Source organism: Streptopelia decaocto, assembly GCF_964273445.1.
Source record: "Streptopelia decaocto genome assembly, chromosome: 1".
Classification (NCBI taxonomy): Eukaryota; Metazoa; Chordata; class Aves; order Columbiformes; family Columbidae; genus Streptopelia; species Streptopelia decaocto.
This window is the reverse complement of record NC_138663.1, coordinates 16827441-16845590: the sequence shown is the minus strand read 5'-3', so window position 1 is coordinate 16845590 and position 18150 is coordinate 16827441. Positions and strand designations below refer to the sequence as shown.

The 18150-nt window shown below is 40.6% G+C and overlaps 1 protein-coding gene across 1 annotated transcript in view; it reads right to left on the bottom strand.

Moving 5' to 3' along the window:
- The window catches only part of CPNE8 (copine 8), a 101439-nt gene extending 87163 nt beyond the window's left edge, over positions 1 to 14276 (bottom strand). The window contains exons 1-2 of the mRNA XM_082063450.1: positions 13839 to 14276; positions 1520 to 1560 (exon numbers count right to left, since the gene is read on the bottom strand). Coding sequence (XP_081919576.1) covers positions 1520 to 1560; positions 13839 to 13978 — 181 coding nt within the window. The 5' untranslated portion in view covers positions 13979 to 14276. The remainder of the gene's footprint in view (positions 1 to 1519; positions 1561 to 13838) is intronic.
- Positions 14277 to 18150: the final 3874 nt, after the last annotated feature.

The window sequence follows — 18150 nt, the reverse complement described above, 5'->3', positions numbered from 1 at the left end:
GGACAAGTGCTTCAAGTTTTTATCAGACAGGCATAGATTGCAGGGTTTGAGTAGCAGAGGACCACAGTGTGACCTGTGTGGGAAGAGGCTGTGAACCACCCAGTGACTGTCACAGATGGTTTCAAGTCAGGTCCGAAATCCTCGCAATGAACCATCGCCTGCCAGAACTTCTGCGAGCCAGGGGAGCACACAGTGCATCTGCCCAAACCTATTCTAGAAAAAAGGCAGCGGCGGCTAAGAGCTGGAGACACAGCTGCCAAAGATACTGCCAGAGCCATACTTGTGAGGATGTGCTGCTGGAGAGGCTCTCTCAAGACAACATACCCCATGCCAAAGGCAGGACACCTCTGAAGGATCCATGGCCTGCGAGCAGCCCAAGCAATTGTGTCTGTGGGCGACCCATGCTGGGTAAGGGACAGAAGGAAGCTGAGTTGCAGGAAAAACCTAAAAAAACCCTTAATATCTATCTTTAAAACATTTCTGAGACATAAACTGGTGGATTTTTTACAGATTCAAGGTATAAAGAACTATTTTTTAAAGTGTCATAACCTTGCTTATCAGTTCAAAACATACAGCTTTCTTCTTTCCAGTAAATAGCTTATTTAAAGCACTCAAATTGGTGAAATGCTTTAGAGATCTGGTCTCAAGCTGAGTACCCAGTTCCGCTGCCAATCGGGCCTACGTGCCACAGGTTAGCAGTACAACAACACGCAATACAGCAATACTGTCCTGGGCAAAGAGAATGGGGGAACTGTTGGCCCTGGAAGTGCCAAAAAAGACATCTCCTGTGGTTTCAGGTCCTCGATAAAAGTTTCATAAAGCAGCCAATACAGGAAGATATTAATGGATATTAAATCAAAAGTCTCATCATATATATATATTCACTGGCACGAGAGGTTTTTTTGGATCCAGTCGTGCATTAATAAAACTTAATGAGAAAACACATGTCACTATCTTTTACCTGAAAACATTAATTCAGAAACCATCATACTATTTTTGATCAGGAAAGGTCATGTTTGGCAGGGAGGAAATAATTTTGGTTTTCAGTGTTTGATTCCAAGATTAGTGGACACTACGTACTAACAGCAACAAGTGCTTCTAGTTTATTTAGAAGCTTGTGTACTAGCTTTGAAAGAGATCTAGAACCACAGATAATTAAAAAAAAAAAAAAAAAAAGGAAAACACAACAACAAAACACACACACAAAAAAAAACCCAAACAAACAACAACAGGAAAAAAATTTTCTGCATTTATTACTTTTGGAAAAACATAGGTTAACTGCTAAATAAGGACTGTGTACCTCAGGAAAGCAACGCTGAATACAGTCTTTAAAATTACAGTTCATGTAAGAGAAACTATAAGTGTAAATTATTTAAGAGTAACTTAGTTTCTTAAAATAATTGTCAGAAAGACAGTGTAAACCTAACTGACACTGAAGAAAATCACCCATCTAATTTTTAATCTAGTGTTTGCAAATTTTGAATATATGAGAAGAAACAATAAAATGTTATATACTTACTTGGATCTGATTTAGAAAACGTATCTCTGTCCAAAAGATTTCTGTCAAAAAAGAGAGATAAAAATAATCACGTTTATAAAAAATGGTGAAAGATACAAAGCTGATAGCCATGCATATATGTTTTTAACAATTTTCATCTAGCGCCAGCTTAGTTCTCTGCCCTCTGAATATGTAACATTTACTCAAATTCAGTCAGCACTAACACTTGAGTCATCTTACGTTTCATTTTATTATACCTTTTGGATTTGAGCAAACTGTGGCTCATCTACTTCAACACCATGAAGTAAAATGCAACATGTGACAACATTAAATATATATAATGGATGTTAGGAACAGAAATACCTTTAAATCACAAACTGTCTATCAGAGATTAACTTGCTCATTGAACCCCAAGACTTACTTAAAAGAATAGCTATGACATCTTAGTGTCACCAGGAAATAGCTGTAAGAATCTGTCATGGATGAGGAAGGTAAAGAGAACTAAAGCATACACAGGACATAAACCAAATTGAGAAATTTTCTAAATATCTACAAAATATCTCGGAATAAGCATGTAAGAACTACTTTATTTGTTATGCAAAGCAGTCCCAACATTGTAGCCACAGTTCAGCCAACTGAGAATCACACAGAGGTGAGGAAACTCAAATTAACAATAAGTCTAGAGAATCAGGACTGGCCAGAAAACCATTCTTAGAACAGTTACCAACACTTCATCATTCAAAATTAAAACTTAAAAAAAAAATCTTGAAACACTAGAAAAATGGTCTGAAAACAGGATGCCATTGAACAGGGGCAAGAAAGAGCTATTGGACTTAGGCAGGTAGATTAAGTTAGGTGTTAAACTTAATCAACAGCAAAATGCAGCACAGCTGCATATAGTTGGATATACAGCAGTAATGTCAAAAATGCTTCTAGACATCATAATAGACCACAAATTGAATGCAAGTCAGGAATCCTGTGCCTTTGGGAAAAAGTCACACTGGAACACATAAACGAGAATGCCATTTTAGAGTAATTATCTGGTCTTCATAATACTGGTAAACACTCAATTCAAGCAATAACCTTTTGGGGACTCCAATTTCTTGTGATCTAAGGCAGACATGGAGCCACCAGAGTCCAGCTGAAGTAATCAGAAGTCTATAGAATACATCTATGAGGAAAACACTGCTGCAAATTGAAGTTGATCACCATGTAGACAGAGCAAGTAGGAACAGGTTTAACCCCAAGCTTAATCTCCTGCCCTGCAGATGCAGAAGTTGAACTTCTTTTCCGTTGTTTTACCATCTTCCATTGTAAAAATTGGCCAGACATGATGTGAAATCTCCACCACTAAAGGTCTTTAAGAATCTGTTAGGTAGCTACAAGTCCTAATAAGTTCTCTGATCTTACCCTGGAGCAAGCAGGAGGATTAAATAAACAGTTTACATCCCTTACAGATAATTATTTTTAATAATTAGTACAGCCCTTTAAAGGTCACCATTTATTGCTCTCATTCAGATCTAAATTACATTATTTTTGTACTACTCAACAGTGCTTAAAAGCATATTAATAATGTTCAATACAGCTGTTCTAAGTGGTCCACTCAGACTTCAATGAGGAGAAGTTCACACTTGGGAATAGAGCATGGCTTTACAAGAATGTTGGGTGCATCTGGTTTATTTTCTTCAGTCAGTGTAGGCAATAGAATTAAAATTAGTATTTGTGAATGAACCTGAAGTCTGCACAAGCTGCTTCTTCCCAACTTCTCTAATCCATTCAGAAGTGGAATTTGCATATATGCATTTAATTATACTGAGGCTGTATTCCATCTTTACCAAAAATGTGCAAATATAAATGGACATATTAACAAACCCAAGCTAATCAGCAACCCCAAGTCTGTATTTGACAATGACCACTACAAACTGCTTTAAAAGACAGTACAGTAAGTTCTACAATATCAGAATTCCCAATTCAAAAAGAAAATTGCTTCCTGTGCCTGTTTAATTATACATACCTAGACATGCCACTAATTCATGGTAACTAGAATTGGGTTTAGTACCCCAAATAAATTGCTATAAAAACCTAGAATTAGGGTTATATGAAAGAAATAGTATATTAGGTTTCCAGGTAGTCCTCCCATGCTCACTATCAGGATTCCAAGCAATTTTAATTCCTCTGTATAAATGCTATACGATGACCTTTTAATAGGTATGTTAGTGTTTGTGACTGCAGATTAAGATTACACCATTTTAATGACTCTTTTATTAAGATAAGGTGCTTCGAGTTTTTTGTATATTTCCTACTACTGTTTTGTTCCTTTACGGTTTTTTCCCTTGTACTTTTCCCAAATACATAAGAACATAAGGACTGACCTTACCAGCTATCGTAAAGCTCAGTCTACCCCAATACTCTTATTCCAGCAGTGGCAAAATGTAGCTACCATTGGAACAGCGTAAGAACAAGGTAAGAATCTGTAATAATTCCTGAGAATGTTCCTGTTCTCCAACTATTTGCTGCTCAGGGACTCCTTGAATTAAGAACATTTCTACACAGACAGTATCCCTGAAAGGATTGTAAGGTTTGAGATACCGGAGATTAACATTGTAATTGAGGCCAGTAAGAATCATTAAATCACAGTTTTGAACTAAACCAGCTTGTAACATCCTCAGATTGACCCTTCACACATTTTACCATAAATAAATAATGCATTCGGCAAAGTTTGCAGACACGCCTCTTCTTCCAAATCATTAATAACCAACCAAAATAGTAACATAAGAACTTAACAAGCTGCTCAAGCAATACAGCCAGTTTTGGGAGGAACGGAAAGACTAGTTCCAACAGGAGAATATATTGGAGAAATAAAAAATAAGTAAATAAATAAAAGGTCTGATCTGTCCATTAAATCACCTAACAGTTCAAGAGGCTGCTCAATTTCATTTGTGCATTTTCATCTTAGGGGAAAACAACCAAAATGCTCCTTTAAATACATCCAAACTGTATGGCACATAAGCATAGGACAATCTACAACCAAAATAATTGCTAAAACCAAAAGGAGAAAGAAGACTGGATATATTTCTGGAACTTTGTGTAGTCTTTATCCACTTAATAGTCAATGGTACTTCCTACACAGGCTGAGCAATGCAGGGTGTACCTATTCCCCTTTTTCCTGACAAAAGCATTCTCTTCAGTATTACACAATTTGTCTCAGGAAACAGCCCTAGGAAAACTCACAAAGTCAGAAACTGGAAATATCTGAAACTCCTGTTTCTTCCTTCCAATCAAAGTACTAAGACAAACAGACTTCTATTTTGACTGAACATGGTACGTATAATTTCTCTATGCCCAGTAAGCCTTTTCAGATAAAGAATGCAAAAAGAAAAGATAATTAATTGCTATCAATTATGAGAAAAGAAAAAAAGAGACACGTGCTTTTGCCTGGAGAAACAGGCACATCAAATACCTATAGCAAAGAAGTCTAGGAACATCTGTGCAGAAAGCATTATTCTACCATCACAGATCCCAAAGGAATTCTTTCTGCACCTGTTCATTTTGGAGTGGACCTTCCAAAATGGTTACAATAGCACAGTGACTAAGGGGGGTAAAAAAAAAAAACCTAGGAGTCACAGCAACAACGCCCACTTAGTCTAAACTGGAAAGCACAAAACATTAGAAATACTTGGATAAAGATTTATTTTTCTATATAATGAAAGCAATTTCCCCCAAGGGGGAAAAAAAAAAAAAAGGTAATCAGTAAATAAGTTAAAACATATTTAGTTATGTCTAGCAGAATCACTTAGTTCACACAGCTTCATGAATTCGATAAAGATTCGTCAAAACAACAGTTTCCACCCAGTGCTTTACTTCAAAAATTGTTTTAGAATAGAATGTTTCAGTTGGGAAGGACCGACAACAACCATCTAGTCCAACTGCCTGACCAGCTCAGGGCTGACCAAAAGTTAAAACATCTTGTTAAGGGCATTGTCCAAATGCCTCTTAAACACTGACAGGCCTGGGGCAACAAGCACCTCTCTAGGAAGCCTGTTCCAGGGTGTGACCATCCTCTCAGTAAACAAATGCTTCCTAATGTCTGTTTTTTGTACTATGTTTAATGTAAAAACATCTCGTATGTATAAATCAGAGACTTCAAGATTCACAGATCTAGTTAGTGGTAGCTAAACAAGTCATTACAGTTTGTGTTGCTCTGTACAACCTCATGTACTCTATGCATTACATGTATGCTGGCAAAGACAAACGCATATTAAAAAGTAATATTTACTTACCTTGTTCACATATACTTTGCTTCAAATTTGACTTTATTTTAATGATCAATATCTGAGTTTCCTATTCTGTAATTTTTAGTTTTAAATTTAACCCTTTGTTAAGCCAAACTGCTAGGCAGAAGTAAATCCAATTCCACCTTCAGAAATTACAGAATTCTGACACTGGAGAGCAGACCACAGAAACTATAGAACTGAATAGTTTTAAATCAATTTCTCTAGTTTAAAAAAAATTTAAAAATAGAAAACCCACGAAAAAAACAAAACCCAAACACCCAATCGCATTCGCATGACTGGAAAAATATTTATACATTGCTTTCAACAGCTCTGTAATCCTTAATGACAAAAATGTGGTTTACTTCAGATAAATTTGTCAGAATCTCTCCAGGTGCTAAGGTTTTATGTTTCCCTTCATCTTTAGATTACATTTAAGCACACGCAAAGACTCCTTGGTTATGAAACAAAGCACTCAGCAGTTTGCAGACACAAAACATACCTGCAAAATCATTTTTGAACTTTTGAAAACATACATTTTCAATATATTATATTCTTATATAAGCACAGACTGCTTTTCTCACAGTACACCTGTATCACTCCATGGGAAGAGGAATTGTCCCTAGTTCATTAAACAAATGCATTTCTATTTCCCTCACTCAATGCTGGGCCCATGTGCCTTTTTCAAGGAAGATCCTGAACAAAACAAGCAGTATCTCCTCATTTTTTACTGTGCAGAATAGTACCATTCTACTACTAGTTGTAACACAACTGTATTAAATCCCAGTAGCCACTGTCACTCAGGCTTAATTGGTATCACTACACTGCACTGGCCAGTCCCAGGTAAGACGATGTGTGATCTAAAGAGCCCATTTGAGTGAAGAGTCCACTTGACTTCTTGCAGAGTAATTTCACAAACAACTTTTCAGCTGTAGTGCTAGCTTAAGTAGTCACCTTTCCCAGCTAACTCTCTCCTTTTATATTCTGTCAGAACACAATAAAAGCAAGCTATTAGCCTCCAGATCTCTAGATTCAAAATGCCCTGGACCAAAAAGCAGATTAGACAATTTCTCCAAAATTTGTCTTGTCAAAAATAACTGGTTCTCTTAGGAAAGGCTCACAGCTGAGAAAAGGTGGCTCTCCTGACTAAGAGGCAATGAGGATGGACTTTTTCCTTTCTGTTCGGATTGTCTCCACTCTTTGGGGCACTCGAAGGACTGGGAAGAAAGCAAACATATCTCTGATGTGCAAGCTTAAGAAAACATCCTCAATACCTCTTCATAACCTTTAGGGAAGTAATCAATCACAATTGTTCACATCTTCTTGTTCACACGAAGGTGAAGAAGTAATTTTCAGCCTCCCAGTAACTTTTAAAACATTTAAAACTAATTTAAAGATATTGGTTCAGGAGCCATTCTCTTAAGGGGAAAAAAAAAAAAGGCGAGAAGCAAGGAGAAGATCACCACTTCTTCCATGTGGTTTATGACAACCCACAGAAAGTCTCCTCTGGCTAGATGTATGCTAAGTTTTAGGATGAAACCTCTATTAAAACTGCTGACTGCTCCTCGCGGTTAAAAAAACCCATAGGAAGTGCCAAGTTTGTTTACTTAAACATGGCGACAGTTCTGCAGCAGTTCATGAAAACAGCCAGATACTCTTGCAGACGAAGCGGACCTGAACACAATCTTGGACAGTTCCCATTTAAAAAAAAGTCCATTTAGGAATATCACAAATTGGTTGAACTCTGCTTCAGTACCAACCCAATTATTACTTGAAAGCAACACAATGAGCCATCTACATTTATGTTTCTCGAGTGGGTAAACAGTCCCTGGCTCTGAGATGCTGGTGGTGTATCCTGGGGGATGACACTAAGGATTGCCAGTGGCCAAAAGAGCTGTTTGATCTAGTATCAACTCACCAGTTCTTTCCAGCTACCTTCACCCAGCCCATCCAAATCCATGGATATGCGGTCCTATTTTAGATCTGATTTCTTCAGGAATGTATAGTTAATGTTTCAGTCATGTGTAAAAATATATAAAACATACATATTCGTTTTGCAGTTTTTCTGAAACAATTCTTTAAGAGATATAAACCAAAGAAACCATTTAGAAAACAAACATATGCCATCAGTGTAATACTCCTCATCCTTCCTCAGACATTGCAGGGGTGTTGGTGGGGAAAGCACTGCTTAGATGCCCAGAGAAAAAATAAAAGAAAATGAGGAAAATAATACTACTACAGAAAGTCTTCATAATAACACATTTAACATTGTTACACACTTTCTAGTACGCAGCCCTTTCCCTGCTGGCAGACTTTTCTTTATTCCCCCTTCTGAGGCCTAAGATTATTGGCTTCAGCTGCGGGAGGCAGGCACAGAGAGCGGTTGTTCGTGTCCCTTGTCCTGCCTGGGCAGAACCACGAAATGCACAGCGGTGGCAGGTGTGGAGCAGCTGGTCTCAGAAGGAGTATGATGCTGATGGCTGCTTCTTCCCCATTCTGAGGATCCCCACCTGGGCTACTTTTCCAACATGCTCTTACACCTTGCTCTGGCTTCATTGGTTTGCAACCCCATCTTATGTCCAAATTTACTGTATATGGTGTGGTTTACAACTGTTTCAGTCTTGCTCTTTCATCTCTTTGTTATTTCAAATCCCAGTTTTGCCCAGTTCCCAGCCAGCACTTTTTTAGTGACCACTGGTGAGCTCTTTACAGGACTGGGGTCTCCAGAGGCACCCTAAACCTTCTCTATTCAGCCCCTGCTCCTTCCCCCTGCACCCTGCGTCCCCACTTGCAGGTCCCTGCTGTCACACCACAGTGATGCCCCTCTGTGCTGCCCTGCTCCGTGAAGGTCACAAATTGGTTGTTCCACACAGAATAACCACTTTCTACTAATATCTGTAGAAAGAAATATGAGAGAAAGTAACTACACAGTAGCTACCTGGTTACTAAAGAAAATTTCGGGGTTGCAGCTAAGAAAACGCAAACAAAATTCTACATAGCCTAAGACAAGTTTAGACAAAACCTGACAAGTCCCAAGACTTGTGCTGTTAGTGTTGCTTGCAATCGCAAGGCCAAATTTACAGGCCCAAAGATCTGCCTTAAATTCCAGAAGTCACATTTCTGCATGCTTAAAGTTCAAACAATATGGACACACAGCTGAAAACCAAACTGTGTAGGCTATCAGGAACGCATCTCCATGTTTATTTTAATGGACACGGTCACCCATTTATTTCTTTTCTCCTGGTACACTAGTTTTCCCTCAGCTGAAGCCAGCTAGTTGTCTAGGCACTTTCATTGCAAAGAAAAAACATTTAAGATAAACTTTCTGTTGTCAGTCACATATAACCATTCTACAGACATTTGGTCCAGCCCAGACACACATACACAAAGAAAGCAGGAAAACAAAAAACAGGTTTACAATCAGCATTAATTTTATATTCTGTATTTTGCCCTATACAGAGTTGCAAGCTCAAATAATTTGTTATGGATGTCTCATTTATCATGGCATCTTTCTGTGATTGATGGGGATTTGTAACAAATGATTAATATTAAAAAAAAAAAAAAAAGGAGGCAAGTATACTGTCTGGAGAGAAGTGATCTTTCCAGAAATCAATGCTTAGGATAATCAAAGATACCATTAAACATACTGTTGGATACCGCAGCCACTACAAAGTGGCTGGTTAAAACCTTCAGACTGCCAAACAAAATGAAAGGCAAAAATTCTGAAGTAGGACTTTTTGTCCCTCTGTGTGAAAAACTTGAAATTAAATTACCTTGATTACTGAGAATAAGAGTTGCTTAATTCTATTCTGCCCATTCATTAATATTAGATTACTGTACAAACTGTGAAGTGGCCTAGAACTGATCCAAACCAGACAAGGGCAACCAGCTGTATTTCTGTTGAATTAAGAATGATGAGGAGTTTATGCTGCCTTCACACACATTATGCCTGTTGTGGGAATACAGCCAGTGTAGAGCCTTTCCAGCATAAACCCCAAATGATGAGGACAGACAGACTGATCCAGCATAAAGCCTAGAAGAGCAATACTATCATAACAAACCTCTGAATTAGCAAAGTGACCCTGTACTGTGTCAATGTTCTACAACAGTTCCACCATCTTTCAGATAACCATGGTACCTCTCACACACTACTAGAAGTCATAAAGTGATAAAACTACAGCTTCACTTTCCCATAGATATTAATAATTACTCTCAAGAAGATAATTCTGATTGATAACTACTCATTCAGAAAGTAACTAAACATGAACATAAGGCTTAAGGAAACTTGTAGCTTTTCTTGGAAGATAAGGTTTCATAAAGGCTGTGGCTCAATCGGGAGATTACAGAAAAAAAAACAACCAGGTGGGTCCACATAGTAACCATGAGGAACAGAAACCACCATTGTACAGGTCACAACAAAAAGTGAAAAATTTGAGGGCCCACTGAACTGCATCAGTCACAACAAGAAGTGAAAAAATTTAAGAGCCCACCGATACGTGTTAACCACCATCTACTGGTGTTCCCAGAATTACATACACTAGTTCGGTCAACAACATAGTAACTGCACTGATAGTAAGGAAGATGGGAAGAGAACATGAAGCTTTTCCAAGATCTAAGTAGACTGGAATCTGAAGAACATCACTAGAGAGGGAGATACATGATGACAGACACATGTCCTGAAACTTACATCAAGCTCAGGTGGGACAAGTTTCCACACACAGCTGGTAAGCGAAGATTCGAGTCTAGGCACAGGCCTATAATCAGTATGCAGAGCAAATACCCTGTAGAGAAAGAGGAACCTCTGGGCTGGAAACCAGTAGTGGACTAAAAAATAGAGAACAGCCTACACTCTCTCTTCCATGCCAATCGGAGGGCCAAGGTCCTGATCCTTCACCACAAAATTATGCCAGGCTGCAACAAATAAAGATCACATAGAAGGTGACAGTGAAATCTTCATCAGACCATGAATGCCCTTCAGGGCATGTGATGAAGGCAGCTACAGGGCACAGAGGGAGATGGCTGCTAGCACAACTGATCCAGACAATAGTGGACTATTACCAACACTAGAGGATCCTCTGGGATGACACATTTAAATTGTTCTGCCACATTAGATCTGGCTCTTGAGCCAAAGAATACAGATTCCTGGAAAAAAAACAACAACCACCAAAAACAACAACAACAAACCACAACTCAGAGGTTTGGAGATCTACATCTTACAAGATTCAGAAAAGAACGCTGAACTTTTTGTTTGATAGGTACTGAGTAGTAATAACTAGACAGAATTAAATTCATTTATTATTTTTCTAGCATTTGTAAAACTACAGACAATGCTGGCATTCAATAAGCCATGGGAATACTAAGAAATGGTTTTAGACCCAAAGAAACCTCAGAAAGAGTATTATCTGATATCCACAATGTTTCTGGATTTTTTTAATTTTCAGAGAAAATTTCTCATCCTATGAAATGCACTTCTCCTAAAAGTTACCTGATGTGCCCCTGAAGCTAAAACAGGCTGGCTTGCAGAATAAGTAGTAGCACAATGCCATCTGCATAGTACTGGAACCTGGCTCATCTGATAACACGGACAGTATTGGCATGCAGGGCAAATTAACTTGGGAAGTGCTAACAGATAAACCACACAGAACTAAAAGATAAATGAATAAAAGTTGTATCCTTACTGAATAAAAGAAAAGAAATAATAGAAGAAAACAAAATGAGAGAATATTGTTTAGAGTCACAAATTTACTTTGTGGCACAAACAGCTTGCACTGCTTCACTGACCACCAAGTTATACCACCTGTACAAACTGGAAGAAGCTCCCATATTCCCTATAATGAAAAAAGGAAAAGAAAAAAAATCCAACAAACAAAACACACACACACACAAAAATCCAAACCACAACAATAACAAAAAAATTACAAAGAAATAATAGTTATCAGCTGATAATTGTTGATGTAGGCTACTGACCAAATTAGTTTTACAACTCTTACAGGTATCAAGGAAAAAACTAATGTCATGACCCAAATTAGTTTAAAAGCATTTCTCTCCAGGTGTGAAGAAATACACAACTGCTAACTACTAAAGGATTTTCAGCATTCTCTGAACTTTGCAGTTTGCTTTTGCTGTATTTCACAATGTCATTTAACACTACTTTTTGAGAGCTTTAGCCAATGAACATGTTTACAGATGAATCACAAACGTGTTAATCATTAATCTCTGCACCAATGTCATTCATTTTACACTCAATTTTGAAGCATGATTTTGTGATTAAAAGCTGTCATTCCAGCACATGAAGAAAGGAATCACCATGGAAATTCCCATCCTTCTGCTCTGCACTTGATATTGAGACATATCAGGATGAGAGACCATTTTCTTTAACAAGAAAAAAAAAAAAAGCTGTTTTAACTAAACAGTTGTGACTTTCGAAGATACCTACAGTAAAATTAACATTGTAAATCATATACTAAAATTTGTTGCACGTAAAGTAACTAAGGTCAGAAATGATGGACTATATCATATACCTACATTTCTTCATAGCTATCTGATGGATCCTCAAATCATTATAAAACTATGGTTTGAACTAAATATTGCAAACAATACCTGGAACAAAAGAAACTCCCAGCATAAATGTTCTAACCAGTGTAATTGTGACAGGTCATTTGAAGAAGCTCAAAGTAATACTAAAGGTCTCGGACTGCTTGTACACATAGCAGCACGCTCTTCATGGGACCAGGGTTTGTTGTGGTTGTTGCCAGCGAACTTTGCAAAGAGAGGCAACGTGTGTGTGTGTGTGTGTGTGTGTGTGTGTGTGTGTGTGTGTGTGTGTGTGTGTGTGTGTGTGTGTGTGTGTGTGTGTTCAGATGTCAGCCTGGTGACTGTTTCAGTATTCCAAATTCAATTTTACTGTACTTCTCATGGTCTCTGCCTTCTTTTGAAAGGCAACCTTAATAATACATCAAATCATACTTTATTTACTAAAGGAGCAGAGGGAGTGGTCTGACAATTTAAGTTTAGAGCACTGTCATGCTGTCCTTGGAGAAGTAGAGTTAATAGCAACAACACCCAGGCAGCTACTCAGAAAATGGAGCAACGGACTGTAGCACAAACTTTGTCTCATTTCCCATCAGGAAACAACACTAACAGTTCAAATCATCCACTAGAAGCTGCCAACTCTGCTGGTAAAAGGAGCTACTGCTCTCCAACTAAGAGGGAATACTTAAGGAAGCTGCAAAACGTGAGTGAAAATAGGAATATACAAGCCCAAAAAATAAAATAAAATAAAAAAATCAGTCCTCTAATAGGAAACTGTCTGTGGTTCAAGAAAGAAAGCAGAATTTTTGAAATACCGATAAACAAATAACGGGCAAAGAAATTACGTGGAGCAAAACTGCATACACTAGGTTTTGTGTTACGGGTTGGCATTTTTTAAATTTATTGGCAACAGCATTAGGACAAAATGTCATGAAGGAACACGCCCGGTTTCGTAACAATTTTACAAGAAAGCCTTAAAAAACAAAAACAAAAGCAAACATGAAATGATTCTTCCGGATGGGAGTTTTCTCCGTCCCAACCCGCGACACTTGGGACAGCTCCAGAAGTTAAACACCTGCAGGAGAAATCGCTCTGGTCCCACAGGGACGCGTCCCCCGTGCCGGGAAAGGTAAGGAAAGGATGCGGGGCAGCAGCTGCCCGTGTCTCCCGCAGCCGCTGCGAGAGCCACCGCTTCTCCCGCGGGCTCCGCCGGCAGCACCCCCGCCGCGGTGCGCGGCCAGCGGGCTGCAGCGGACCGGCCGCCGAGCCCAGGCTGCTCCCCGGCTCTGCCCGCGGCTGGGGATCCATAACTTCCCCGCGCACGGGGCGCTCTGCGGGGCAGGAGGGAAAGCGCCTCGCCGCGCATGTGGAGGGCAGCCCCGCGCCCGGCGCTGCCCCCGCTCCTGCCCGCCACGCTGACAAGCCCGGGGCGAGGGGCTCCCTGCCCCGGCATACCGCGGGAACAGCCCGCTCGCCCGTCCGCACCCTCGGACAACCCCGGGGCCAGCGGGCAGGGCGGCCCCGAGCCGCCGTCGTACCTGCAGGACACGGAGAGCTCCACCTTGGTGGCCGGGATGCTGGAGCTGAGCACGTTAAAATCCCCCACGGACGCCATGTTCGGAAACCCACCACTCCTGCCTGGCTTCTGCTGCCCCGCCGGCTTCTCCAGCCCGAACATGGGGCAGCGCAGGGAGGGACGGAGAGCGAGAAGCCGGCGGAGAGGGAGGGGAAGAGGCGGCGCCAAGCGGCCACTCCACTCCACGGCGCGACGCCGCCGCCCGTGGCGCGGAGCCCCGGCCCGACACCGCCGGCTGGGGCGCGAGCGGGGCGGTGACGTCACCGCGAGCGGGAGCCGCGTGGGGCGCCCGACGGCCGGTTTGCGGGGCGACCGCCCCACGGCGGAGCGGCTGCGGCCGATCGGGGGTCGGCACGGCGCACCCGCCGCCGGTCTGTCCCGCTCGAGTACCGGACACTCAGCGGGGAAAACGGCACCGGGGCGGCGCGACCCCAAAGGGTGCGGTGCAGGGAAGGGCCCCGGTGGAAACCACCGCGGGGGCGATCCCGGGTGTTTCAGTTCTCGCACCTCCCGTCTGTTCCCGCTCGGCCCCTGCACGGAAACTCCCGTCCCATCCCGCGGGCTGTCCGGGGAAACCCCTGCTTCTTCGCTGATGAGTCAGCGGTCCCCGAGCAACCAAGGAACCTCCCGACCTCCGCGGGAGCCAGCCGCTGGGAAGGAAGAGGGGGGGCTGCGCACTGGCGGGTCACGTCCCAAAATTCAATGCCCTGCGCGCAGGCCCGCGGTGAGGCAGACTTGTTTTCCCGGAACACCACGGAAAACGCAGCCCGGTAGCAAACGCCGGGGGTGTCCTGGGGGGTGGCGGGGCAGGGCTGGGGCGCGGCGGCTCTGCTGCCGGGCGGGCTCCGCGCCGCCAGGGGGCGCGACACAGGGACCGCTCCGCGGGGCTGCGCTTCTGCAGAGCGATCGTGACAGCGGAACAGAAAAACCTGGGAAATCAGACATCGGTGATAATTGCACCTGTAGAGAGAACAGCAGTTGCTATTACGGGAGACATGACCGAGAAGATGTGGTTTTGCCTTGGTTATTATATGCATTGACGCATACAGAAATGGGAATTTCACCCTCCCGTGTACTTCCACAGGCCTGTATCTTTTTTTTTTTTTTTTAAAGACCGCTAATTCAGTCGCTGTTCACAATAATTCACAATAATCTTAACAGTTCCATCATCTTATTTCTCGTGTATTTAATTGGTATCCAACACCATGGCATATAAGGAGCCCCCAATATTAATCTCTCATCACAGCAGTTTGATGAGATATGGAAGTGCCACCATCCCCATGTCACATGTGGGAAGATAAGGCACAGGCAAATTAAACACCATGTATTTTGTCGCACAATATGTAGGACAGGCCAAAGACCACAGGTTATCACCCCAAATCCTGTACAGAAGTCCTCTCCTCCTCTGGTTCTGCACATAGAAACTAAAGAGTTTAATGTGTTTATATATACGTGACAAATGTAACTCTAAACCCACAAACCTTGTCAGAATACAGTAATTTTAAAATTTAATTTCTAAATACTTGTTGCTGTAATTCAAGTTCCATGCATGATCTCAGGTAATACATCAAAATAATGATGGACAGAGAACTTCAATGTGGACATCTGGTTAGCTCCTGGTTAGCCAACGGATTAAGCAGTGGGAATACAGAAGACAGTAATATGGTCTTCTTTAGGGGACATACACTGCCTGTGCACAGCACACATCTGAAACATAACTTCAGTGGGAGAAACTCAAAGGTATCACAGCTATTTTTATTCATAAACTTATAAATTCACACCCTGCTTCTAATCTTCTGCTCCTGTTTTCAGGAAAGTATCACCTGAAGTCTCTTTTCTTTCTTTTCCTTCTCTTGTCCTGTTGTTGAATGCAACGCAGTTTCTCGCCAGGTATCATCAAAGTATTTCCTCTTAAAGCAGCCTGTTTGCATTTTTCATTACAGCCAAGAAGCCACGTATTGTCACAAGTATTCTAGGTGAGTCTGCAGCCAGCCAAACCAGTAAGCCTACAGCTGAAATTACTAAAACAACCCCACAGGTAAATTTAGTTCACTATTATTTTTTTCTGTGCAGCAGAGTGAAGGGATGGGTGAAAGACCACTGGTGTCTTGAGAGGCTAATGCCGAGTACAAATAGGGTACTAGATGATTAAAAATTAAAGAACAGATTTTAAGAAAAAATTAAAACTCTTTCTCAGCGTTTTAATACTGTTCCTCCCTCTTTTATAATCTACTGTAAAAATCTAAACATAATCAGTGGATCCCACAGGGCATGGCACGAATAACTTAGAAGGCATTAATAGTTATTGTAATAACTATAACACGATATATATAATATTATAAAACTGTTATAATAACTATAGGCATGGATAACTTAGAAGTATATAATGTAAGTGTGATATGATCTTATACTCTTCCCTACTGATCCACTTTAGATCACTGCTTCGGGTTGGGTAGGGGTTTGGCTTGATCATTTTTATATTATTTGATCTTCATGTTTTATTCTGCTTAGAAAAATGGAAATAGTTGGCTATTGGTGATTCTATAAGTAGAACATCCTATGAAAGTAATGAAGGCATTAAGGAAATTCAAGTCTTCAGTGTTGCTGGGGAGATATCAATCGTCTCTCATGATGTTTGTAAAAGACACGGCTATTTTGTCTTCTTATGTTTTGTCTTAGAGTAAGTATGTAATTCTCAAGCACTGAGAGTGATTTATATGGGAGAGAAACGAAAAACTAAAATGAGGAATAGTTGAAATATATGCACCGATGAGGCTAATATACATTACTGTAATTCCAGAAAGGCACATTGTATTTGCTCGTTCTTAAATGGCACTGTGGTGTAGGGACTGCAACAATGCCCAAGTATTAGGAAAATATCTGGAATTTACATACAGAATACCTATCAGATTACAGCATGAAAGAAACACTAGGGCTGTGTATTGTATATGCTGTGCTGACATTTGAATGAGAGCATTGGTGCTGTGAAAATTTTGCAATGGAAAGCAAGACATATTTTCCTCGCTTTCTTTTGTGATTGCTACTTTATTGTTGTCAGCTGTTGCTAATTATCAGATATCTACATAACTTGTTTCAGTATCTGCAACCTAATTTGAGGAATGAGGGATATACTTTCAGTAATTACTGCACAAACTATGAACAAACTACAGATTCCAGAATAGCTGTAATGTGTAGTACTGAATGATTGCTTTGAAGCATCACTGCTTCCAGGTTTCAGCAGTATAATTGAACCCAAATGCAACAGGATGCAAACATTAATTACTCCCCTCCACCTCCTCAGCTTTCTGCATTGTAGATTATTAATTAGACATCTCAATAAAATAAGTTTTATGATTCAATCTTTGCATTTCTAAAAACCCACACACAAACCCAACACAAACTATTCTGTAGAAAGTTAAGGAACTGGAAATGATATCTATCTATACTTCTGTAGGTGTGAAACAATATGTGGATGAGTACAAGAGTGAGTTTAGAAGCAAGCTTCTAAAGCTTGAAGAACAAGAACAAAACAACTGCGACTATAACACAATACGATTTTCATGACAACCAAAATACTGCTTACTAGTCTGAATTTGTGATGAACATACCGTATTCCCTGGTTCTTCCTCAAGTATTTGTTCAGTAATTATCTTAATTAATGTCTAACAAACACCATCATTTTAGCCTGACTGCTGTCAAACTGTTTCTCCCAAGAGCCTGAAGAATGGGGTGAACTGAGCCATAACTTGGCCCTTTCTGATAGGTGAACATAGCACCAAAACACTGCCAATATCCTAATACATATGGCAGCTTGAGAATTGGTATAGCTTTCCTGCCTTTGATCACTACACTTTGCTTCCTCTTGCTTTGCTACTGGTGATTGTTTTAATCCGTTGACCTAAGACAAGGCATTTAGCATTTACTGGACCAGGTGGAACCATCAATACCACCGTTATTACTGAAACCATCAACATGGCTGCATGCAGACCGCAGGCTTTAAAAACCATCCGTGATACAACATGCTGATGGATATGTTTAGTCCCTTTATTTTTCTAGTATGAATTATCTCCTAGAACTCCATGATTTTGTAATCCACTTTCCAAATGCACAAATACTGATGAAGCTGGTTTTGTGATAGTGAAGTCTAAAGGAGGTGTCTGACTCAGAGGTTAGACATAAAGAAGAAATCTCCGCTCCTTCACGGTTTTCACTTTAAGTGCTAGTTTTTCAAGGGCTTATGTCTGCAGTCTCACAGGTGTCAATAATACATTCTT